The sequence below is a fragment of the Myxine glutinosa genome, chromosome 1 (assembly GCF_964187855.1).
Source record: "Myxine glutinosa chromosome 1, kmMyxGlut1.1, whole genome shotgun sequence".
Taxonomy (NCBI): domain Eukaryota; kingdom Metazoa; phylum Chordata; class Myxini; order Myxiniformes; family Myxinidae; genus Myxine; species Myxine glutinosa.
Window position 1 is genome coordinate 190,978,876 of NC_136261.1, and position 26,981 is coordinate 191,005,856.

The following is a 26,981-nucleotide window of genomic DNA, read 5'->3' on the forward strand; positions in this document are numbered from 1 at the left end:
ATTAACTTGGTACAGGTATGTACAGTGCATTCAGAAAGTATTCAGACCCCTTCACTTTTTTCACATTTTGTTATGTTGCAGCCTTATGCTGAAATCGTTTAAATTCATTTTTTCCCTCATTAATCTACACTCAATCCCCATAATGACAAAGAGAAAACAGGATTTGAAAACGTTTTGCAAATTTATTAAAAAGAAAAAACTGAAATATCACAATATCACATTGACATAAGTATTCAGACCCTTTGCTATGACACTTAAAATTTAGCTCAGGTACCTCCCATTTCTCTTGATCATCTTTGAGATGTTTATACACCTTGATTGGAGTCCACCTGTGGTAAAGTCAATTGATTGGACATGATTTGGAAAGGCACACACCTGTCTATGTAAGGTCTCACAGCTGACAATGCATATCAGAGCAAAAACCAAGCCATGAGGTCGAAGGAACTGCCTGCAGAGCTCAGAGACAGGATTGTGTCGAGGCACAGATCTGGGGAAGCCTACAAAAAAAATTCTGTTGCATTGAAGGTTCCCAAGAGCACAGTGGCCTCCATAATTCTTAAATGGAAGAAGTTTGGAACAACCAGGACTCTTCCTGGAGCTGGCCGCCCGGCCAAACTGAGCAATCCGGGGAGAAGGGCCTTGGTAAGAGAGGTGACCAAGAACCCGATGGTCACTCTGGCTGAGTTCCAGAGATCCTGTGTGGAGATGAGAGAAACTTCCAGAAGGACAACCATCAAGATTGGAATCTCCCGCGATGAAGCTAACTCCAAGGGCCTTTCACTCACTCACCGCAGGCAGGTTGGTGGTCTTTCCGTCTTCTACCGACTCCTCTCTGGCCTTGCCCCCCCAGCCCTCTCTGGGCTCTGTCCCCCAAATATTCCTACAGGTCGCACAAGATCTGCCTGCAACCCTCTTATGGTTAAACTGCCAAAATCAAGACTTTCTGCTCACCTTCACTCCTTCATTCCTCTTTTCTCCCGCCTCTGGAACAAACTCCCTCACTCTCTTCAATCCCACTCCACCCTCCAGGTCTTTAAAACAGCTGTTCACCACCATCTCTTATCCTCCCCCATCCAAAACCTTGATCTTTTCTACCCCCGCTAATTTCGGTCCCCTTGTGTTTTATACTTCTCCCACCCCCCCCCCCCCCCTTCCCACGCCTCCTGCCCCCAAGCCCTCTCCCTCCCACACTTCTCCCTGCTCTCAAATGTTGTGGTTGTGTGCTTCCCCTTCTCTCCCCATCTTGTCTTCTGCTCCCTCTTTTTGTATATTTTGTTTGTCTGGTTGATTTGTTTGTGAAATAAATGTTAGCTCTTTCACGAGCCTCGATTCAGTATACAAAAAAACAAAAAAAAAAAACTGCAACACTCCACCGATCTGGGCTTTATGGCAGATTGGCCAGACGGAAGCCTCTCCTCGGTGAAAAACTCATGAAAGCCCCCTTGGAGGTTGCAAAAAAGCACCTAAAGGACTCTCAGACTGTGAGAAACAAGATTCTGTGGTCTGATGAAACCAGGATTGAACTGTTTGGCCTCAATTCTAAGCGTCATGTCTGGAGGAAACCAGGCACCGCTCATCACCTGCCCAATACTATCCCAACGGTGAAGCATGGTGGTGGCAGCATCATGCTGTTTGGGTGTTTTTCAGCAGCAGGGACTGGGGGACTGGTCAGGGTTGAGGGAACGATGAACGGAGCAAAGTACAGAGATATCCTTATTGAAAACCTGAAACAGAGCGCTCAGGACCTCAGACTGGGCCGAAGGTTCACCTTCCAACAGGACAATGACCCGAAGCACACAGCCAAGACAACGCAGGAGTGGCTTAGGGACAACTCTGTGAAGGTCCTTGAGTGGCCCAGCCAGAGCCCTGACTTGAACCCAATCCAACATCGCTGGAGAGACCTGAAAATGGCTGTCCACCGACGGTCCCCATCCAATCTGACAGAGCTTGAAAGGTTCAGCAGAGAAGAATGGCAGAAAATCCCCAAATCCAGGTGTGCAAAGCTTGTCACGTCATACCCAAGAAGACTCGAGGGTAATAATCGCTGCCAAAGGTCCTTCAACTAAGTACTGAGTTAAGGGTCTGAATACTTATGTCAATGTGATATTTCAGGTTTTTTCTTTTTAATAAATTTGCCAAACTTTCTAAAATCCTGTTTTCTCTTTGTCATTATGGGGTATTGAGTGTAGATTGATGAGGGAAAAAATGAATTTAAACGATTTCAGCATAAGGCTGCAACATAACAAAATATGAAAAAGGGGAAGGGGTCTGAATACTTTCTGAATGCACTGTATAATTATGTGAAGATGAACTGATTCGATTTTGGGGTAAAGAGGTAAAAGGTCAGAGGTCATGTTGAATAAAAAGTTTGTTACCAGGCCAATATGTGAACCAGTGATGGGATTTTTTACCAAACTTTGTGTAAGTATATATGATGCAAAGATGAATTGATTAGATTCCAGCATCAAAGGTCAGATGTGATGTCAGGTAAAAATGTAATACTTGAGAACAGCTGAGGGGATTTAAAGCAAACTTGGTACAAGTATGTATAATGATGTAATAATGTGGACGGAGGCATATCGGTCAACGTCGCGATGTCCAAGAGTACCATTCTAGTATTTCTTTATTTATTTTTTTTACCTTCCTTTCTATGCCACATCTAGATCCAGCAGAGAATCGCCGTTCCACCATCAACCCCCTCTGTGCAGCCGCAGCGCTCATCCTCACCAGCGCTTTCATCCAATTCCTCTTCCTCATCTTCTCTGCAGCAGCTCTTTCAGCCTTCATCAACAACGCACACGGTCAGCCCATCGCCGACGCACAGTTGCCCTGTCCTTTCTCTGGACTCCCACTCCTCCTCACCCGGACCTCTTGCTGAGCGTTCACAGTCTCCACGCAAGCTAATGCCACCACTTTCACTCAACTCAAGTTCAATCATGTCTATGTACACGCAGCAAGCACTACAGCCACGATTCCTTCAACAGGCATTGATCAACGCCATGGGCAAGGCTCAGGGCCGTCAGTCGCCAGGTAAAGGATTTTCTGTACTTTTTATTTTCCTTTTCCAAATGTACAGGGTAACAACAAAGAAACCGTACTCGTATAATTTGATAAACCATCCTTATTTCTCTTATTAAAAATGACACGTTCTTTGGTAAACATTTGCTTCACATGATCACGATGGAAAGTTTCAGATGGATATCTTTAATGCCATTGATTTTATTGAAGTTAGAGCTCAGGCTCCAGGTGTCCACCTCTATGCTGCAGGCAAACCTGGATTTATTACTCTGAAACATCCAGCTGCGGTGATTGAATGGATTTTGGCTGTTATTGTGTTTTGAGATCATCTATGGATTGTGGCTTCGATAGACGTTGTACTTGATTAAGCATCTAACCCTGAACTCCGTTTGAGTTTTCTTGAAGGATTTTGTTCCCAGGTAGATTTCGACTAAAAACGATTTTTATTTGGTTGTCCATGACATGTTGAGAAATTGTGGCTATCTTGTCTAAATCTGCTGAATATACACGAACTCCGCTTTGTGCACCTGCAAAAAGTAAGAGGATATCATTATTATGGAGAAAGTTATTGGAGGCAATGTTGGGGCCGGTTTTTGTGGTAACCCTGTACATGAAGAGTGGCTATTTTCTTTAAAAAAAAAAAAATACTCAATTACGTATGAACTGGCCTCCGGTATTGGGGGAGTTTCCTTGTCGTTGAATGTTTGTGGCAAATCAGAGTTGACCTTTTTCATAGCACTACATCTCAAGTTAAATCCTTGAATTTAAGTGCCGAGTAAAACTTGGCTAGCTTTATGTTTGGGTTTAGCAGTGTTGATACAACTGATTCTTGTCAACCAAAGACTCAGCCATTTTCCCATTCTCACCAGCTCTCAAGAAGAGTTTCCAATTTTTTTTTTTGTTTGTTTTGTAAGACGCCAACAGAAGCCTTTGAAGAGAAAAAAGACATTTGCGTTTTTGGAATTTGTTTTATCAATCACTTACATTTAAAAAAGCATATCAATGTTTTAGTTTGCTTTAAAAAAGAAAAAGAAGCTCACAACAGATGTCGATACCTTGGTAATAAAATGGATGAACACGTAAATATAGCTAAAATAGCAGCTTTCCAACCCGGATTTCTCCGAATGGCAAATCCTCCCTCCTGGACTTGATGACAAATTTCCCTGCAAGTGTCTCCTGTGCTTCCTCTGCCCCAATTGTTTCAACTGATAATGTGCTTGTGAGTCAATATCTCTGGTTATTTTCAGAGAGCTGCATCAATGCCGGCAGGTCTGGCTGTTCACTCAAGCAGATTGACATGGACTGCAAGCAGCCATCTCTCTCTTCAGGACTGATCTCCCATATTTACTGTCCCTGATGTTAACCCAGCCTGGGAATTCTTCCACAGGAAACTCTCATTCATGCACAGATTCATCCCATCTCTCTTCAGTAATCCTACCCTTCTTCCTGCCCATGATGCACTGAATCCTGTAGTGAAGCAGTTGCTCTGAAAGAAATTGCCTTCTCTTCCTGGAAGGCAAACCTCACCAAAGGAAATCTCAGAGCATTCCACAAAGCCCACAAGATTGAACTTTCAAACTTGGCTCCCTCCTCTAAAACCTCAGTGGCACCTTGTTAAGTCTGTCTCCTGAGTATGCTCCTCTTCCATCCCCTCCCTCTCTTCAAATGCACCACAGCCAACTCCGCTCATGAGAAGATCGAAAGCCTCTGTTATTCCGTCATGGGGAGAGAGGGGGAAGGACACAAACACAACATTTGAGAGCAGGGACATCGGGAGGACTTGGAGGGAGGTGGGAGAGGATTAAAACATATGAACACTGCAAGGACTCTGGGGTGAATTACCGGGGGTAGAAAAGATCAAGGTTTTGGATGGGGGAAGATAAGAGATGGTGGTGAACAGCTGTTTTAAAGACCTGGAGGGAGGAGTGGGATTGAAGGGAGTGGGGGAGTTTGTTCCAGAGGCGGGAGAAAAGGGGAATGAAAGAGTGAAGGTGAGCAGAGAGCCTAGATTTTGGCAGTTTAACCATAAGAGGGTTGCAGGCAGATCTTGTGCGACCTGAAGGAATATTGGGGGGACAGAGCACAGAGAGAGCTGGGGGAGCAAGGCCGGAGAGGAGTCGGTAGAAGACAGACCACCAAACCTGCCTGTGGTGAGTGAGTGAAAGGCCCTCGGAGTTGACTTCATCGCAGGAGATTCCAATGATTACTTTTGAAAATTCACGATAGCAAAAGAGCAAATAAGTCTGAGTTTTTGATTGCTAATTCGTTTTACATCCTCTTGTTTCTTAAAGGGACATTTATCGTGAATTTTCAAAAGTAATCCTTAAGAGGTTTGTCCTTTTTACTTAAGCTGTGGCTGTCGGCCGACCGTTTAATTATTCTGATTACCCATCTGTGTGTTTGGGTTATATTTGTTGGCAGAATAACTGGACAACAAGGGCCACAACAAGGGCCAACCCAAATTTGGCACAGAGCTTCATTACCTCCACCACCAAAGGTGGACAGAGGTTATGTTTTCACCGCTCCCTCTTTGTCTTTCTGTCTGTCTTTGTCTGTGAGCACGATATCTCAAAAAGTTGCGAACGGATTCGGACGAAACTTTGTGGACATGCTCGGTGTGTAACAAGGACGAATTGATTAGGTTTTGTTTAAGGTCTAGATCCAGATCAGGCATGTCAGTGGGATACAAAACATAAACTGTTCAGCCTGTATGGGCTCTTTTGGGTGGCGTTTTAGTATTGTGAATGTATTGGACGAGTTCAACTTTGAGCTCACTAAGAAAAATTTTTAATGAAAATATTACAGGAGTATATTTACTCACACCACAGCTACATGGTGGAAAAGGTTAGAGCCCTCTATAGTGGTGTTGCACTGTTTGAGTGAGCACCTCCATTGAGTGTGTTCTAGTTTAATAATTATAACGTGGACATGACCGTTGCCTGATCACGTGCACGCTGGGAATACAACAGACAACAACAGGCATTTTAAGGCCATTTTCCCTGCTAGATCGGGGGTTAGCCTTGCGGGCCCCATGACAATCTTCTCCATTTTGCCCGATTTTCTGCATCTCGCCTTGTTAACCCCCTTGCCCGCATTTCTTCTTCCACCACCTTAAGCCAAGTTTTTCTCGGTCTTCCCCATCCTCTACTTCCTTCTACATTCATTTCCATCATTCTTCTCAACCAGTCACTTTCATCCTTCCTCAACACATGACCAAATCATCTCAACCTGTTTCTTTTCACAGCATCAATCACAGGCTCAATTCCCATCATCTTTCGCAATTCATCATTTGTCTTCCTCTCTCTCAACGATACTCCGCACATCCACCGAACCATTCACATTTCCACCCTTTCCAGCCTTCGTTGCTGCTCCACGTTCATTACCCATGTCTCGCTCCCATAAATCATAACACTTCTCACACATGCAGCATACACCTTTCCCTTCAGCTTCAACGATTTTCCCCTCCTCGTCAGCATGCCACTCACTTCCCGAAACTTCCATGCACATCTCACTCCAGCAATCGTCGCTGAGTCTGATCCACCTTCTCCATTCAGCATGTCTCCTAGGTAGAAAAATGTTTTCACACCTTCCAGTTTCACGCCGTCTCCAAGATCCAACTCAACATTTCCTCCATCTGCAGCTCCCTCTGTGCACACCTTACACTTGTATATAGCTGCCACACTGGTTAATGACCCTCTCAGACCACTACATTTTTGATGAACCCACTCAGCGCACGTTGTACATTGAATGGAGTTCACTCCGACACCCTTCCTGCACACAGCACACGGCCACTTCCCAGTTCTTTCCACCTCACCACATGCTTTACCACTTGCCATCACCTTCGTCTTTCCGATATTCACCTTCAGACCTTTTGTCTCCATACATTCCTTCCACTTGTTCATCTTCTCCTTCAGTCCATCCATACTTTCCACAATCAACACCAGATCATCTGCACACAACAACTCCCACGGTAAACCCTCCTTTACATTCCGAGCCAGCACCTCCATCACAGCAACAAATAGTAGTGGACATAGTACCGACCCCTGATGCACTCCCACCTTCACCTCAAACTCACCACTGTTCCCGTCCTTCGTCCTTACAGCTGTTCGCGCTCTCTCGTACATTGCCATCACTACTTTGATCAACCATTCCTCCACTTCTAACTTTCTCAATGCCCACGTCACTACTTCACGTGGAACCATATTGAATGCTTTCTCCAGATCAACAAACCCATTAAACAACTTCTTCCTCTTTACATGAATGACACTATGTGTGGGAAGGAATGGGAATGACAATATGTGTGGGAAAGAATGGGCAGACAGTCCTTCAGTGAAAATTATTTTCACAATTTCTGTGCCTCTGTGGTTTCGGATTGGTTCTGATGAGCATGTAACACTTCACTACCAATCATAAACAGACTACAAAGGTGGTTGCCTTGATGACAATTTCTGGGAAATTCACTAAGTTGCATTCGCTGCTTAAATTGTGGATTTATTGATTAGGTAAACTGGAAATGATCTCAAATTATCAGATATTGTAAAAATAATTTTTTTATTTTGTTCCTCCCCCCACCCCTCCTCTCTTTTGTACAATGAGATGTGACTGCAAAACGAGGTTAAAATACGAGATGGTGTCATCATGTGAGCCTCGATTCAGTATACAAAAAAAAAAAAAAAAAAGTCTCTGTATTTTAGTTAAGCCTTGTATTTCATCCATCGCAGGATACATATTGTCTGTTGAAGTAAATCCAGAAGATTTGTGTTTTTTGGGGGGGTTTTTTTTGCACACATGAAAACAAGCCATTTAATTGGAAACCCATCTAATTTCATAATTGAGGAAACTATGCTTTTAGCCTGTTATTATGTGCTCGTGTTGTTAAATGTGTTCTTTGCTTGTATTTTCATCTGTTATAATTTGTGGATTTGAAGTTTAATGCTAGGAGTCTGCAATGTCCATAATATACAGTAAATGGCAATGAACTACAGTACTCGATTTTAACTTGCCTTCCCTGCCAATTACCAGGATTGTGATACTGGAAACGTTGTTCTTTGCACCACAGGCCTGTCTAAGATAGGTGGTCCTCGGGCACCACTACATGGCACCGCTTATGATCAACAATACAATCCTACAAATTTTTATGGAATGATGAAACCTCTGAATTCTGACGAGTTTGACAGAAAAATGGAAAAGCAAGGATCAGGTTGGTTTTGATTTAAATCCAAAGTCGCTGTTGAGATTTGGCTTTGCACACAAACTCTTGGGTTTGTTCCCACTCATATTTCCGATTTAAGTTCCGGCACATGAATGTTGTAGCATTGACGGCCATGCTGACAGGGGCCGGCTGTCTTCATTGTTTTTCAGCTAGTGGGATGAGCTGGGGGCTGGAGCCTCAGCGCCCATTGAGCCCTACGAAACTTCTTCCCTTCAGCATGTCGCCACTACGGGGACAAGGAGATGCTGACCTTGAAGCTCTCAGGCGGAAGTTGGCTCATGCGCCACGCCCACTCAAAAAGCGCAGCTCCTTTGCCGAGCCAGAATCCCCAGGCAGCTCCATGTCAAATCTTATGCATCATTCAAATGTACCCAACTTACTCCTGCAGAAACTACACTACCAGAGGGTCACTTTGGCTGGCCTCGAAGGTACGATGCATGGTCAGGGTGTGCCTCACCATGCCAGCCAAGAGCCATCTGCCATAACACCACATCCTTCATTCCTGGAATATCAGGTGTGTTCACATCAGATGCAATAAAAATGTGAGGAAAGTGTTATTTAACTTGCAAGAAAAAAATGTGGACATCATCGAATAATAGTAACTTGACCATAATCTTGTGCAATTACGACAACTCGCAATGTTCATGCTTAGGGCGATGTCTACGTGTTACACTATTGATTTGTAATTTTGAATGAACATGTTCTCATGGTGCAAGTGAGAAAGCAGGAGAAATTTAAAGCCCTGCAAATCAACTGTTTTGAATCAAATATCTATTTTTATTAAGTTCATAAATTTCTACTTTATTCGTAATATTAAATGCAAGATAACTCGTACCTGCTTTTGTGGACATGCTAGACTTGTGCCAATTATGAAATTTTGCTTTTTATCCTCAAAAGTGTTTATGGTACTTCATTTCAGAAAAAAAAAGATTCTGCCTACTGAAATCTTTAGAGTAGCAACAGGGATTTATAGATTTTTTTTTTTTAAATATGAATGGTGAATTGATTTCCATTTGTAATTTTCAATCATTTCATTACCTCCGCCACTGAAGGTGGATGGAGGTTATGTTTTCACCCCTGTCTGTTTGTTTGTTACTTGCAAAATCGAAGATTTTTCAAGTATATTGGTCGGTTGCGTTTGTGGTTCTGTCTGTCTGTTTGTCTGTCTGTTTTTCACGGGCCTACAGGTCACAATTCTAAACCGATCGTCACGAAATTTCACCAAGCTGGCACCGCGTCCCAATTGAAAAGCCTATTGATTTTGAGGTCAAAGGTCATCTGGAGGCCAAATTTCTAAAATCGCCATTTTAAATCAGATTGACTTGAAAATTGAATAACATTTGTATATTGAGTCAATAAATTGGGAAATGAACTATTTTTGAGGTCAAAAGGTCAACTCAAGGTCAAATTTTCAAAGTCATCAATTTTCATCTAAAAAGCTGTCAATTCTCAACCGATTGACTTGAAAATTGAACAGCATTTGCATATCGAGTCACTAAATTGGAAAACGTACTATTTTTGAGGTCAATCGGTCAAAGATTAACTCAAGGTCAAACTTCCAAAATCATCACTTTTCATCTGAAAAACCATCAATTTTCATCCGATAGGCTTGAAAATTGAACAGCATTTCTATGGTGCCTCACTGAATTGGGAAACCAACTATTTTTGAGGTCAAAAGGTCAAACTCCAAACTTCTTCAAACTTCTAACAAGTTCAAACTTCTAAAATCATTTTTCATCTGAAAAATCATCACTTTTCATCCTGTTGACCCGAGCTTTGATCAAGATCGTCAATTTTAATCTTGATGAAATGGACAATTTGTTGTGTCAATAGAAAACGTTTGGGGTGGGGGGGGGGGGGGGAAGGATTTTGCAAGTACTGTATCGTGCTCCGCATGACGTCTTCTTGTTTGTTTGTTTGTTTTTCTGTGAACAAGATATCTCAAAAGGTTGTGGATGGATTCGGACGAAATTTGGCAGAGACATAGCGTGTGTCAAGGACGGAATGATTAGATTTTGGTGAAGATCCGGATTCGGATCCGGATTCGGATCCGGCTACTATAATTTTTTAAGTGATTGTTCACCAATGAGTGATAGGGCCAAAACGATGTATAGCAGGATGTCACAAAAAGTTGTGGACGGATTTGGACGAAACTTGGTGGAGAGGTTGGGTGTGTGACAAGGATTAATAAATTCGATTTTGGTGAAGGTCTGTATATGGATTCGGATACGACAACTATTTATTTCTTGTCATTCCTCGCCATTGAGAGATTGGGCGAAAAGCGATTATATAACATATTTTAAAAGGTTGTGGACAAGTTATGACTAAACTTGGTGGACGAGTTGGTTAGGTGACAAGAACAAGCCGATTAGATTTTGGTTCAGGTCCGAATCCAGATCCGGCCTATCAGTGGGATACAAAGCGTAAACTGTTCAGCTTGGCGGAGGTATGCGCTCTACCAAGTGCTGTTCTTGTTTATATTGTCACATCTGGAGCTCGCGTTAAAACAAGGAACCTCAGCGCCGAGTTAGACTCAGGAGATGGACCAAACGATCTTTTTAGTTATTGTACTGCGTTTATTTAATTAATTAAATATAGCACTTTACTGTTCTCCAAGGAGCTTCAATTGAGCCGAAATAGTGGCGGCACACGGACACAGAAGCAGATCGTTGGAACACATTTTCTTACCTTTTAAATGGTTTATTTATATAGTAAACAGGGAAAAGGGTAACAAGACGCTATAAACAAAAACGTAACGAACCAAGCAAGTCAAATGGACACGAGGAGGAAAATGGGGATATTCAAACTTGTATACATTCATTGGAAATAAAACAGTTCCTAAACCACGCACTAGGTACCACAGGTCACACTCATGCAACAAAACAATTGAAGGCAAGACTTACCTTATCTCATGCACAGGGTCGACGCTTGACTCAAAATGGATCACGTCGGTATCCAGGTGCAAGATGAATAGGGACTAAGAGTCAAAACAAGCACAATGAAGATGGTGTTTGGTGTGGAATGCCAACATTGATCTCCCTCCTCCACCAGGCTTTGTGATCCCTTTTGTCTTTTAAGCAAGGCCTCCTGGGGTGCCCTTGGTCCCCTTCCTCCATGCTCCACCAACGCAGGATGAACCGAGCTTTGGTCAAGCAGTCACACTTGGTCCACTCCAAAAGTTTTGCCTGCCCTTCAACACGAGGCTTTTTGTGATCAACCTCAACACCGAGGCCTCTTCTTCTTCATCTCTAGTTCTTCCCTCCTCCTGGGCGGAGTTCTCGCCTACCACAGGATTATCAATAAAAATTCTACAGGTGGAGGCACTTCCATGATGAAAAATTCGTGTCAATTGGACCAACAGTTGCAGAAGAAAAAATGAACACTGATCGGATCATGCGTTATACTTGTCGCAATTATGCCCACATATAATAGGGTCTACCCTGTCTATAAATTACATACGCTGCTTCCTCAGTGTCACATGTAACAAACGACTTAACCTGACAGGTCCCTATTACATGTCAATCTAACAGCTACTCAAAACATACGGACCATACTACACTTACCACGGTCTAGCTATGGATGCTCCCCCACCCTCCCCGCTTGCACGTCAGAATATTTTTACCTCTGCCACTGAAGGTGGATGGAGGTTGTGTTTTCTCCCCTGTCTGTTTGTCTGTGCACAGTATATCTCAAAGTTATGAACGGATTCAGATGAAATTTGGTGGACAGGATGGGTGTTTGACAAGGATTAATTGATCCGATTTTGGTGAAGATCCGGAAACTGATTTGGATCTGGATTGTATCTAGATAAAATAAATTTTCTCAGTCATTCCTAACGAATGAGAGATGAAGGCAAAAACGATATATAGAACAATATCTCAAGGTTTGGAGGGATTATGCCAAAGCTTAATGGATGAGTTTTTTCGGTGATAAGAACAATCCGAATCGATTTTGGAGGTCTGGTTCCAGATCCGACCTATCAGTGGGATGCAAAACGTAAACTGTTCAGCCTGGCGGAGGTATGCGCTCTACCGAGTGCCGTTCTAGTTTCCCATGTGTGCATGTACAGGATTATTTCTTGCTTTTTTATTTCCTCCACTTGTTATTTTTTCACTCCCAACTGACAGGTTTGTATCAGCCTAAAATATTTCATCCACAGTGGCACCACTTGCAATGTTCCATCTTCTATTTTTGTTAACACACATCATAACATATGACATATAACATCATAACATATAACATCATAACATATTAACATATGACATGAAAAATGGCATTCTATAAAAGTGCAGTACAAATGTGATCATGGTGCTGTGTGCTTATAATGGAGTGTTATTTGATTCCCCAACAGTCACAGTATGGCCTTCCAAGTCATGGTGAAGTTCCTCATGGGCCCGGCTCAGACCCACAGAGTCCTCCACCCGTGCCAGCACCTCCCTCAAATGAGCTCACTGGAGATCTTGCAGAGCTTACAGAACCTTCTTTTAACAGGTATAAATATCACTCACCAAAGGACTAAAGACAGCCCTCCTTCTGATTTTAGCTATTTCTAGCATATTGGTGTAAGCAGAACAAGTGTTTGGAGAAATGCTGTCAAAGTTTAAGCACAGCAGGTAATGGACATTGTACATAGAGGTAGTGGATAGTATAAAGTCACTCTTCCATGATTAGGTCAATCAACTCGCACCTGTTTGATGGAGGTGAAAAACGCTGTCGCAGGCGTTTTCAGAATATCCCATGAATGGTCGATTGGGTTCAGATCTGGTGACTGAGAAGGCCATTACATATGGATAACGTCGGTGCCATGCTCATCAAATCATTGTGTGACCACACATACTCTGTGGATGGGGGCATTTTTCCCCTCCCGGCAGGAAAGAAATGCTGCAATATGGAGTGAAGATGATCACGCTGTACCATTAATTAGCAGTTGGCATTGACCTTGCCTTCTAAGGGAATTACTGCACACAAAACATTCCAGGGAAATGTACCCAACAACATTACAGAAGCACCAGAATCTTTCACTGTTGGAACCAAGCACTCGGGGTTGTAAAGTTCCTTAGGTTGGCACCACACGTGCACTTGTCTGTTTCTCGAGAACATGGTGAAGGATGATTCATCTGACCATATCATATTTTTCCACTGCTTGGTAAGTCCATTGCTGTGCTCTTTGCATTGATTGACTTAAAATGTGCATTGCCAGGTGTGATGATCAGTGTGTGCACTGCAACCCCACTATGGTATTCTGCTCTGTTGAGTTATTGACAGACCGTTTTTGATGAAACTGGATGCTCGCGCCTCAGGTTGAAATTTATAGTCAATTGATCTGCAGTTGCTCACCTGCTTTTCCTTGCACTTCAAAGTGTTGCACAGATATCACGATCCTGGAGTATGCGCTTCTGCCCACTGTTTCCCTTTGCTGATGATGTCTTTCCCTTGGAGTTCCATGCCGACATCACCTTAAACACCATTGCTCATGAAACCTCAGCAAGTTGAGCTGTCTTTGTCACTGAAGCTCCTATAAAACACACACCAACAATCACCCCTCTTCCAAAGTGACCGAGGTCTCCTCTTGCAGCCATGCTAGCCAAAATTATAGGCAACCAGGCCTGGGCAGCATTTTCATACATGACCTGAAGTATGCTGGGATGTTATTTGCTTGATTAATGCATGGGCCACACCTGTGTGGAAGCCATTGCTTTCAATGTACTTGGTGTCCCTCATTTACCCAGGTGTTTCCATTTTTCTTTTGTCCACTACGTGTGTGTGTGTGTGTGTGTGTGTGTGTGTGTGTGTGTGTGTGTGTGTGTGTGTGTGTGTGTGTGTGTGTGTGTGTATATGTATATATATATATATGTATATATATATATATATATGTATATATATATGTATGTATATATATATGTATATATATATATATATATATATATATATATATATATATATATATATATATATATATATATATATATATATATATATATATATATATATATTTTGTTGCGGAACCCAACGTCGGCCTATGGTTCCCCTTTGAGGGGGGATTAGACCCCTTGTTTATTGCTGACCGACGTGGTCCCTGACGCCGTACCGCGACCTCCGGAAAGGCCGGTGCACAGCCCCGTTCGTACCGCGGACAGATGTTAATTGATATATATATATATATACATATATACATATATACATATATATATATATACTGTATTATATATATATATATATATATGTATGTATGTATATATATATATATATATGTATATATATATATATATGTATATATATATATATATATATATATATATATATATATATATATATATATATATATATATATACATATATACACCTTTTTTTTCTTTTTTTTTACATTTATATATTTTTTTTTTTTTTTTTTTTAATATATATATATATATATATATATATATATATATATATATATATATATATATATATACATATATATATATATATATCCTTTTGGCCTGTAGTGTGTATGTTAAACTGTATTGGCTGCACCTGTATCCATCTCTAACCATGCTCGGGGTCTTGATACCCACTTCCTGCAGAAGTGGTGGAGAGGCTCCACCAATTCCCCCTCTTCCCCAGGAAGTGTCTGAGGACCCTAGCTGTGGACTGAACACACTGCATGAAGAGGTGGACTTTGGCACAATTGAAGAAGAGCATGAAATGGGATTTAGGCCATCAGATTCTTATGCATCTGATGAAGAAGACCTTGATTACAATGATAACCTGGAGCCACCTGTCGTCTATCCTCCCATCATACCTCCGGTGTGTTGAATGCTTTTGTTATAGACTCGATGAGAAGCAGGCCTGGTCAAATAATTAGGTGGTCAGTAATTTGTTGTTGGTTAGAGTTACTCTTCCAACCTATTTTTCACTGATAACTCTCATAAAGTGAAAAACTGAAATTGAAGAGCAATAATTATTCCATCACAGCAATTCATTTTTTCACTTGCTCATTGAAAAAATACCCCAAAAATGCGAACTTGGGTTTTCATTGAATGCCTTTTTATGTTTTTTCTGTGAAGTTTTTTCCTCTTAATCCCAGTCTTTTTCGTAAAGAAACTGCTGTGAATCTGATACTTTTTATGTCCACATGTTCATCTTTTTAAGTTTCACCAGCTCTGCTAAGTAGGTTTTTCTTTTGTCAAGTACAAGCCAAGACTTATGGAAATTGGCCAACATAGGACAAGAGGCCAACTCGCCAAAAAAATCGGAGTAGCTCTTGAAAGAAAGAAAGACCAGGAGCTGAGAGGAAAAAGTGGGCAGCATAATAAGATGGTGAACATATACAGATAAGGTATAAAACAAGCAGGATAACTTAGATTGAGGGGCAAAGATCAGGGAGAATGGAAAAGGAAGATGACACAAGATGATGGAGGGTTGCCACCTGAGACTCCAGGGAAGAGGATGCTGAACGGATTCGGTAGACGATTTCACACACCTTGCTGTTGGTGTTTCCACATTTTCCACTATCTTCTGTTGTGGCATGGTCTGCTCTGTATTCTTTCTTGCTCTTCCACAAGCCTCAAATTTGTATCCAAAAAGAGGAAAAGGGAGTCGAGGCATGAAGGTGAGTATTGATTATATTTAGTGAATGGTAACAATGCACAAGTTTCTGGATGAGCACGTGCCATCAGGTGGAGCCAGAGAGGTTCAAAGGGCAGAGAGCAACAGACAAAATGGACGTGGTACAGAACCCCAAGGTCACCTATCTGTTAGTAGTTGGAGAGGAGCAATCCCTATGCTTCAGTCTTCCGCGAAGAGATATCATTAGCCTGGAAAACTGAAGCACAGGCATCGTATTCCACAGGCAGTGAATTCCACTAGTTCCAGGGATGTAAGATTCGAGGCAACAGCACAAACCCACAGATGAGAGTAATGCACTTTACACCAAGTAATTCCTTTGCTCTGCAACAATTTCTGCAAAGACACCACCCTGCCCTGTAATCCAGATTTGAGTTGTGGTCGGCCCAAGATGTGCTGCAGCGAATTTTGAGGTCGAGCCAAGAGGACTGTAAAACCAGAGGTTGACCACGTAAGTGGATTGAAAGATTAGCAAAGCAATCTTTGAGTAGAAGCAGGAAAAATTTAATGCAGCAGCCTAGGAAGCAGCTGCAGCTTGCCTTTTAGAGTGTAAGGAATAATTTATTTGCTGCTTATTAGGAATTGCTACTTAATGTTAAAATTATTTTCCAAGGAGGCAGAATTAAATAAATGGTGTGCTCCAAGAATAGAAGAGGACCAAGGATGCTGTAAGCGTTCAATAGAAAGGTTGGATAAATAACTCCATGTGGTGAAATGTGCTGCTTTCTTTGCATGGAGTAAGTTTCAAGGCATATGGGAATCTGACTGCCATTGGCAGACATCTTCAGAATTAGCGCTAGATTTCAACACAGTCAAAAGCTTGTGAATTGTCCATATGGACTGCTCTTCCCTTTTGTTTGAGATTTATGGCACCTATCCATTGTTGAAGTAACAAGTGTCTATGGCATATCTGTGGTAATGGCTCGGACAAAAGGCAAACTAGTAGTCTTGTTTATAAATGTTGAGGTTCTTGTGTGTTGGCACAAGATCGGCAGCAATTATAGGTCCCACGGGATTACTAACTGCCGACAAGCCTGTAATAGCTGAATTGCCTGTAATTCAGAGGATCAGCCGTGGCACCCTTCCCGTAAATAGTGACATTATCCACCTTCAAGAAAGAAGAAAAATATTATGAGGAAATACAAATCAGCAGCACAGATGCAATTTTTGAGAACGAAGGGGCACTGATGTCATCAAGTACAGCTGCAAATGACTTGTCAGGTTTAGCTAAGAATTTGACCACCTTTGTGGATATGAAAAGCTTGTTTTTTGTTTTTTAGACAGGACAGGGAATGAACTGTCCCAACCTTATACCATCTCCCTTCCAGCAGTATCAGTATACTTTGTCTACCTCCCACATCATTTGACATTATGACTGCCAACTAGGATGACCTTCATGAATCCTTTGCAGACTACTCCTGGCAAGACTCATGTTTCTCCACTGATCTTTCCACTGCAGCAGACCAAATCATTGAAATCCACCTTCTAGATACATCTCTTTGCATACCATACTCATCCAAAATGCAGAAAAAGCTCGTCCCCTGAGTAGTTCTCCCATCATTGTGCTTCCTTTGTCTCCTTGAAAAACCTCCTCTTCAGGGCCTGGAAAGCTTCATCTTCAGATCATAGTCTTCGTACTTATGTGGTTGCCTGCAACAACTGCAGGCACATCATCTCCACTGCCAAAGCCACTTTTATCCATCAGACCTCTGACAAGTTTTGCCCTCTCCCCAGCAGCAGTCATGCCTTCCGGTCTTTGGCCAAGCGCATCTCCACCAACTTCTGTAAGCCATCTTTTCCTCCTCTCAACAATCCTGATCGCTCAGTGTCCAGCTCTCCTCAATCCAATGCTAACACCTTTGCCTCTGTTTGCAGCCAACTCTGCTCTGTATGACTCCAATAGAACTACTACTGCTTTTCCTAAATCTAACTCCCTTATGCCTGCCATAAAACTTTCCAATTGTAAAGTTTGGCAGACCCTCCTCTCCCTTGTCACCAACAAAGCCAATGGTCTAGATGGCATTCCTGCTGTTGTCCTTAAATGTTCTCCCAAACCTGCTCCTATTCTCTCTAAAAAATTCAACCTCAGCTACTATACCAGTATTTACCCAACCTCCTAGAAGCATGCCTATGTCCCTAAAAATGGCGACAGGTCTGATCCCTCTAATTACAGTTCAATCGCCCTGACCTCCAATATCTCCAAAGTCAAGGATTCTCTCATCAATAAACAATTTGAACAAACCTTGAATACTACTCTCTCCACAATGACCACGAATATAGATGGCTTCTGCAAAGCCAGGTCCACTCGTGACCTCCTGGCCTACATTGCAAATGAATGGTCTTCAACTCTCTAACACTTCGGAGAAAGTTGAGTTGTTGTGCAGGACATTAGTAAAGCCTTTGATAGAGCCTGTCATAAACGGCTCCTAGCAAAGCTCCCAATGTATGGTATTCAGTCTTTGCTCATCTCCTCATTTTGTGGCCTCCTCGCTGGGCGATCTATCTCTACCTGTGTTGACAGTGCCCTCTCTCTGACTTCCACCACATTAATTCTGGTGTCCATTAAGGTTCTGTCATCTCATACTCTTTCATCTTTTCATTAATGAACTCCTCACAGCTACTAACAACCCTGTCCATTCCTTTGCTAACGACACCACCCATCACTCCTGCACCAGTTACAAGACCCATTGCACCTTCCAGTTCATTGCTGCTCGACTGTTGCCTCCCTCACTTGTGATCTGTCCCCCTCTACCAATCCCAAGTCAGACCAGTGATGGAAGACTGCTCCCATGTCTAGGGCAGTGCTTCTCCATCAGTCATTGGTATTCTGGATCATGTCCATGCCAAAGTCTTCCGAGTGATTAACGATCGTATTTTGTCTAGTCATCTCCAACGTTTGGCTCATAGTTAAGCAGTCTCGTCCCTGTGTCTTTTCTACCGCTACTACCACAGTCTGTGCTCTTTCGAACCCTGTTTCTGTCCCTGCTCCTCTTCACTCTATTTATTTCTATCAACTTGCAACAATTCCAAGTCACAAGTCCAAAATCTAGATCTCATTTAATTACTACATTTCCCCATAGTTTCTTTGTTTTTTCACCCAGGAGGCCCATCTTGATTTCGGCCTCGGCCCTTCACATGTGGTGTTGATAAATTTTAAAAACCTCCAGTAAGGAATGAAACAAAAAAAGCATGTTCTTAAGACTGTCGTTCTCAATTGCCCACAGTACTTTGAGAAATTCTCATTGTCTATCCCAGTCTTGTGAATTATGGTTTTGTGACATGATTCATTCACCTTCAGCAAATGGTTCATTCATAATTTTGCTCATTTTGAGGAATCCTGATTGTGACATTGGCAGATTACGTTAGTCCTGCAGCTTCACATAGCCTTGACTCGCAATGCCTTGGCTGGAGACCAAAATGCAAGTTCCAGCCAATTGGCATGATGGCAGTTTAAATTGACACAACTTAGAGCAAGATCTCAAAAACGAGAGACATTCTGTGTCTAAAAATTGTGGCATCGTAGGTGGCGGTCATTGTTGGGGCAGGGTGGGATGTGATAAAGATACAATATGCACAAACTCTTGCATTAAAGACATTGATCCAGAGGTCCAGTGAGGATATCGGTGCTTTGGGGGAAGGGTCAGTTTTAAGTTGACAATTGCTGCGGTTACGAACATACACACATGTGCAACTTCTCTACTAATGAACGAGGCAAGTATGTTGACACTGGTTCAAAGATTATCCAAGAAGGACAAATGAGAGGGTCTGGGACATTAGCATTGAAAAAAAATTTGTTTCTGTCGAGGAAAGATACGGCAACCTGACATGACAGATCAGTTTCATGGGAATTACCGGATTTCATTAGTCCCATAAAAATAACTCATTTTCATCTTAGTATAATTCACGAAATGTCCGTCCATCCGTTCGAAGGTACCGCAAAAACGGCTCAACCGATCGCAACGATATTTTGGGTGGGTATTCCTGGGACCCCTGGGAGTAAAATAGGCTATATTATTTTTCCAATTTTCCAGTTTTTCCAAACACGATGGAATAATATTTACCAATATGAACAGTGATGTGGCTTTTGTTGAAATTCTACAAATACTGTTTATTCTACGTACCAGGAGAGAGTAGATCGACTCCTGACGAACTCTTCCTATATACAGTCACGTGAAAAAGTAAGTACACCCCATGTAAAGTTTTGACTTTTTCAACATATTTCAACATACAGCTATTTGATCTTCATTTCAACAATATTGATAGATAAAGGTGATATAATATAACAAATATCATGAAACATTTACATTTTGTAGTCCATTGTATAATTTAAATAAACATAAATGCAAATTTCACATGTGGAAAAAGTAAGTGCACCCTTGGCTCTATTAGGTGGTATTGCCCCCTTTGGCAGAAACAACCTCAAGTAGGCGTTTCTTATAACTGTCTACCAGTCTCTGACATCGACTGGGAGAAATTTTTGCCCACACCTCCATGCAGAATTCTTTCAGCTGTGCGATGTTTGAGGGGTTTCTTGCATGCACAGCTCGTTTCAAATCCCCCCACAACATCTCAATGGAATTTAGATCCGGGCTTTGACTTGGCCATTCCAGAACCCTCCATTTCTTTCTTTTCAGCCATTCCTTGGTGGATTCACTGGTATGTTTAGGGTCATTGTCATGTTGCAAGGTCCACCTTCGCCCTTCGGTTGAGCTTCAACTTTCCGACAGATGGCCTCACATTATCCTCAAGCACCCTCTGGTACAATGAAGAATTCATAGTGGATTCTATGATGGTGAGCTGCCCAGGCCCTGATGCAGCAAAGCTGCCCCAAACCATAACATTTCCACCACCATGCTTTACAGTTGGTATCAGGTTCTTGTGGTCAAATGCTGTCTTTGGTTTTCGTCAAACATGTCTTCTGGTACTGTGGCCAAATAGCTCTACCTTTGACTCATCTGTCCAGAGCACATCGTTCCAGAAGTGCTGGTCTTTGCCTAGGTGTTCAATGGCAAACTTTAGTCTTGCTCTGATGTTCTTTCTGGACAGCAAAGGTTTCCTCCTGGCACACCTCCCATGTAGATCAAATTTGTGCAGCCTCTTTCTAATGGTAGACTCGTGCACTTTGACATCAACAGTGGCAAGAGCTACCTGTACGTCGCATGATGACATTCTGGGGCTCTTAGAGACTTCTTTCAGCATCTTGCGGTCTGCTCTCGGGCTGAACTTGCTGGGGCGGCCTGGCCTGAACAAGTTGGCAGTTGTTTGGAATCTTCTCCACTTGTAGATGATCTTCCGGACAGTCGAATGATTGATTTCAAATTGTTTGGAGATCTTTTTAAATCCCTTCCCAGACTCGTAGGCATCTATAACCTTCTTTCTGAAGGCCTCAGAGAGCTGTTTTGATCTAGGCATGGTGACGCTGCACACTTCAACAACAAAGAGCAAACCAAATGAAATGTCTGAGGTTTAAATAAGACAGGTTCCTCCAAGATCCTCTCTAACGATGTTCTAATCATTTGCACCTGAGCTGGTGCACCTGATTCTAATTTTATGGATTTGAAGTAGTGATAAATGAAGGGGTGTACTTACTTTTTCCACTTGCGAAATTTGCATTTATATTTATTTAAGTTATACAATGGACTACAAAATGTAAATGTTTCATGATATTTGTTTTATTATATCACCTTTATCTCTCAATATTGTTGAAATGAAGATCAAATAGCTGTATATTGAAATATGTTGAAAAAGTCAAAACTTTACATGGGGTGTACTTACTTTTTCACGTGACTGTAAACGTGTGGCTCCGAAGTAACATGGCAGCGTGTGCAAAGCGACTGAGAAACAGGTGTAGCGGCTGCTTCCGTGTTACAGATTCGGCGCGCACTCTTCACACATAAACGTGCGACTGAGAAAGACGTGTAGCGGCCGCTTCCGTTTTGCAGAATTCAATCTTTTTTCAAAATGGACGCCATGTACTGTTTAGATTTTGACGATTTGCGGGTGATATGATTCAACGGATGTTTGTTTATATGAATCGTTTAAAATAAAAAAAGCCTTCAATTTCTGATATTTTGCCTTTTCATTTGGGCCTCCCAATTGAAGCCCCGCCCATAGGGCGGGTACCATTGCTAGTTGTCATAAGGATGCAATAAATAAGCAAGTATTTTCTGCATCATGTTGAGAAGCTGACCACTTAAATTTTTTGAAACATCTACACAAGTAAGATTTTTTTCAAGTTGGATCTCTCAAACAAGTAACACAAACAAGAATTCTGACTTCTTATTAGACCTTTCAGTTTGGGGTATGAATGTGCCACCAACAATGTAAAGTTGAACCTCTACACTGGGGTCAATATTAAATTATGTGGTCAAAATTTTACATTGATATAGATGTGTGTATCATCACCTTCGTGCCATTTTTGCTCAAGTCGAATTTTATCGAAAATGACATTTTGTTATCCGGTGATTGGTTATTGTGTCTAGTTAGTCAATTCATAATAGAATGTCGATACACGTTTTTTTCGCCGAAAAAAATGTTTGTTCAACTCCGTGCCATTTCTGCTTATCGAGTGTTCATGCCATTTCCACTCATCGTATATCACCGAAATAATGACTCCTCCCATTAAATTCAACGAACCCTAACCCATCTCTATAACCGCAGTTGAAAAAAGTGTGGACGGACGGACAGACATCGAGACCAGCATTATTAGTGACCTATCTCTGGAAGGAGATGACCTAAAAACTAGTGCATCAATGACAACAAAGTCAATGTATCATAAAAATTAATTTCTTGATTATTCGTTCCAAAGGGTCGTCAGCATTTAGGTAGAACCGTGAGCAATATTGTCTCTAGCAATTCTCCGTGCCATAATTGCCCAAGCCAAAATTGCTCACGGTGATTTATAATCTCTGTTATTTATAAATTTAGCGTAGTTACATGTTTCTCTACAATTGCATGCAATGGTAATCTTAGTTTTCTTCACTTAACAGAATTTAAATTCAGTACTGATCCAGATGGCTGAAAAAAAAAAAAGTTTTTTGTGATTATGTCGTAAACGCTTTTTTCGACTTGAGCAAGAATGGCACGAAGGTGACGATATGTATATTCTTATATAAAATACTATACACCATGGATAGGTTACAGGTATATGGCTATATGCACTCACGTCTGAATTGTCTCACCTTGGTTAGAATCTCGGCCCAGCTATAAACTGTCCTTTTATTTCATAGACAGGGCAATACATCAGTGTATGTGCTGTCCCTTGGGTGGACGTTAAACTGGGTGTCCCGTCTGATAGCATTAGTTGGACTTTGAAACTCCCATGGTGTATTTCGTGAAGAGTAGGAAAGTTATTGCCGACACGCTGGCTAAACTACAAATTCCTGCCTGGACTACGAGTAGCAAGTGTTCTGGTCTTGGAGGTTGGTTGGTTTTGCAGGTCTTGCTATCTCAGAGTGTGGCTGTCTGGGCAGCTCCTTCTGCACCATCACCAAACTGACCAGGTGATTTGCATATTTAATGTGAACCATCTTCTGCAGGTATGAATTGCAACCAAATATATATTCTGTTTTCCAGGGAGAAAGGATGTGAATAGGGGAACAAAGATAACTTAATCATATTTGCATCTATAATTACAGGCCAACCCCCGCTCTAGCAGGGAAAATGGCCTTAAAACGATCATTCATTCATTCATTCATTCAATTACATAGATGGCCCTTTAAACTCACCTTTATTTAATAATTTTGAGAAATGGAGACCACAACATTTTCACTGATGTAATAAAATGCATCGTATTTCATAGCATGAAGGGCTTTCGTCTCCTCGTATCTTTTATCCTGGTTACCTTGTAAATGTCTGACGTTCTTCATTTGTCATTTAATGAACTAGATTGCCTTGTATAATCTTCTAATCAGAAATGTAATCTTTCCATAGGACAAGCGTACAAACCTAAAGAAAGTGGGCTCGGAACGTACTAACTCTGGGACTCGGGTGAAATTCAACCCTCTTGCGCTTCTCCTCGATGCTTCACTAGAAGGAGAGTTTGACCTCGTGCAGCGCATTATCTATGAGGTTTGGCTTTGTTTTCACATTGGCCTGGACTTGAAGAGAAAAGGATCTTGACCTGTGAAATGTTACTGAGACTGCTTTCTATTGTCAGGTGGATAATCCGAGCCATCCGAATGATGAAGGCATAACGGCTCTGCACAACGCCGTTTGTGCCGGACACGTTGCCATCGTACGCTTCCTCATTCAGTTTGGTGTCAATGTGAATGCTGGCGATAGTGATGGCTGGTGAGCACATTCACATCATAAGTGACCCCCAAATTTAAAAAAAATCTCAAGTCTAAGGTTTTCTGGGGTATTGAGAATTATTTCCATTTTTTGTGCAGCATACAATACTAGAAACCATCCCTTTTTCATACATGTATACTGTGTGGTCATTTCCAGAATGGTACAAATTATACTATGTGAATGTCATCATGGAATACGTTCACGAAGAATGCTGTACACTTATTTTTTCCGAGCAGGAGTGTACCTGGCGTTGCCCTGTGATGTTCTAATCCTGTTGACATTTTGAAGAAATCAATTTGTTTATTTATTTATTTATTTCCCCTACTTACACCCAATAAGGAAAATTTATATTTAATATGGTATTACATATTAAAATATTAAATTTATATTTAATATGTGTTGTTGCAATGGTTTAACTTACGACTTTCATCACATACTACTGGCCACTTATATCAGCATGCCTTACAACTATTTTGACAATCTTCCAAGCGAAGCTAAAGAGAGATACGAGACCAAATTGTCGGCAAGTGGCCATGCAATTTGAACGTACCGGTTACCGGCAAGTGCGTGGATCAACGACCCGACGGCCTGGCCGGATGTTCAGTTCGCGGATGTGCACATGTACCTCACGAGCACACCAGGTATGAAAGTACATCCAGGTACTTTCACCCTCTGACACCTGACAACCGAACGGCCGATGAAAGCAAACACGCGTAGCAATGCGTGCGTACATGTTTATACATGCGCGATACACACAACAGATTACTTACTTATATTTTCAGCAGCTGTGATGTAATGAAAATACTAACTGAAGTTAAAAGTAATAGTTTATATTTAAACTTACCCAGCCATGCAAGTGCAGTGGGCGGGCAGCTTATAGCAACAGCTGTACAACTTATATACAGCAACAACTTATAGCTTACAGCAATAGGCTTTTAAGTCACTGGAGGCCCATCGGTACTTCACTGCTGGCTTCGTGCAGACAGTACATCATGTCAAGTCTGCAACAGGGTTGATTTATCTTGAAAGCTGATGTACGTCCATCACAGCGGGCTAATGACCCTTCACATCGCCCATGGATAGCCACAAACAGTGACGGAGTAATGCAAGCAATAAAATGTGATGTGATGTGGTGTGTTGGCCAATACTCCACCTGGCGTCCTTGACCGGTCTTAGAACCACCGTGCGGGACCCGCACAAGATGGCGTGCAGTCGCGCCCGTAAAGCAGCCACCGACCCGCGGAGCGACAGCCAAACTCCTTCCTCCTCTGATCGTCACGATTCACCGGGCTCCACCACTCGCTTCACTAGCGCGCATCGCTCCATGCGCAGCTGCCTCCTTCGAGGGCACAGGAAGAGAGAGCAAAATGCGTCCGCCTTCCACACAGCCAGGAACGGAGAGAGAGCGAATGCGACCGCCTGCAACCAGCCAGGGACGAAAGAGCAAAAAAAGAAAGATCAAAATGGCGGTTGCTTCGCCTTTTCACTCCTGGTCCTCCAATGTTCGACGATGACGTCACACTTGCTCCAATCACTGAGCACCGTTGAATCGTCCCATTGTACCTCAACCAATCGTCGTTCGGGGCGTGGCCTCACGGCCACACTTTGTGCCCATCAAGAAGATTCGGCTGGATGGTGTAGTCGTGTCTGGGTACCGTCGGCGATTGTGTTGTTTTAATTTGGTGCTGATTGCTTGGTTGGCCGAATTAATGTCATAAGAACAAAGGGAAAAATCACAGGGGTGACTACACACTGGGAATTTATCCAGATGCCCTAGCTAATTAGCATAGCTCCACCCCTCGCATGGAGACACATAACGCTTACACGGACATCTGGCCCTGACTTAAATACATGTGGTTTCTTCTTCGAGACATTCGGAGCACACTACTCTGTACAATCCTACCTCGACTAAGGTATTTCATTACCTACCCCAACGCACGTAACAATATATTATTATATTATTGTAGTTCTGTCAAATTTTTTTGTGCCCAGTTTGTCAAAAACAGTAAACCCAATAAACTTGAAACTTTGGGAGCTGTTAGAGCCTCATGTAACTTAGCACATATAATTTTTGTGACATAATCCATCATGTGATTTGGCTGCCATATTGGATTTATTGAAAACCCTCAAAACTTCTCCAAAACTGCTAAATGGATCATAGTGTAACTTCAAACATGCGTTTGACTACCCATGGGGACAAAAATTTGTGAAAAAATATCATCATTCACATGGTTTAGCCGCCATCTTGAATTTAAACAACATCAAAAAAAATATTTTCTCCAGAACAGCTCAACAGATCAATCAGATACTTCATACGTATGATCGACATGTGTGAGCGCCGTCGGATTTTCGTTTTTGACAAAATGACGGAAAAATTTGAACAACGCTACTGCATCAAATTTTGTGTAAAGCTTGGCGATTCCCAAGTGGAAACGATCCGCAAGATTCAACACCGTTCATTCCATTATGAAGGAGGATTTGGGCTTCAGGAGAATCTCAGCGAAGTTCGTACCAAAGCTGCTAACAATTGAGCAGAAGCAACTCCGTTTGGAGATCGCACAGGACATGCTGGAGACTGTGAACAGCGATCCCAGCTTCCTCAACACAGTGATCACTGGCAATGAGTCCTGGGTTTATGGATACGACCCAGAAACCAAGTTGCAGTCATCACAATGGAAGCATCCAACATCCCCGAGGCCAAAAAACACAAAATTTGATGCAGTAGCGTTGTTCAAGTTTTTCCGTCATTTTGTCAAAAACGAAAATCCGACGGCGCTCACTTACATGTCCTCACTCATCGGCGGTCTGCCGTCGAATGACAGCTTCTGCAGGTGGGAAAAAATTCACGCATGTG

General features: G+C 42.1%; 1 protein-coding gene across 6 annotated transcripts in view; it reads left to right on the forward strand.

Annotated features, from left to right (window-relative positions):
• The window catches only part of LOC137432279 (apoptosis-stimulating of p53 protein 1), a 148,399-nt gene that overhangs the window by 100,901 nt on the left and 20,517 nt on the right, over positions 1-26,981 (forward strand). For 5 of the 6 annotated variants that reach the window (XM_068124080.2, XM_078781484.1, XM_068124098.2 and 2 more), the window contains 7 exons: positions 2,664-3,030; positions 8,078-8,218; positions 8,380-8,744; positions 12,582-12,721; positions 14,794-15,016; positions 23,768-23,905; positions 23,994-24,127. In XM_068124080.2, coding sequence (XP_067980181.2) covers positions 2,664-3,030; positions 8,078-8,218; positions 8,380-8,744; positions 12,582-12,721; positions 14,794-15,016; positions 23,768-23,905; positions 23,994-24,127 — 1,508 coding nt within the window. The remainder of the gene's footprint in view (positions 1-2,663; positions 3,031-8,077; positions 8,219-8,379; positions 8,745-12,581; positions 12,722-14,793; positions 15,017-23,767; positions 23,906-23,993; positions 24,128-26,981) is intronic. The other variant, XM_068124088.2, reaches the window with a different exon arrangement.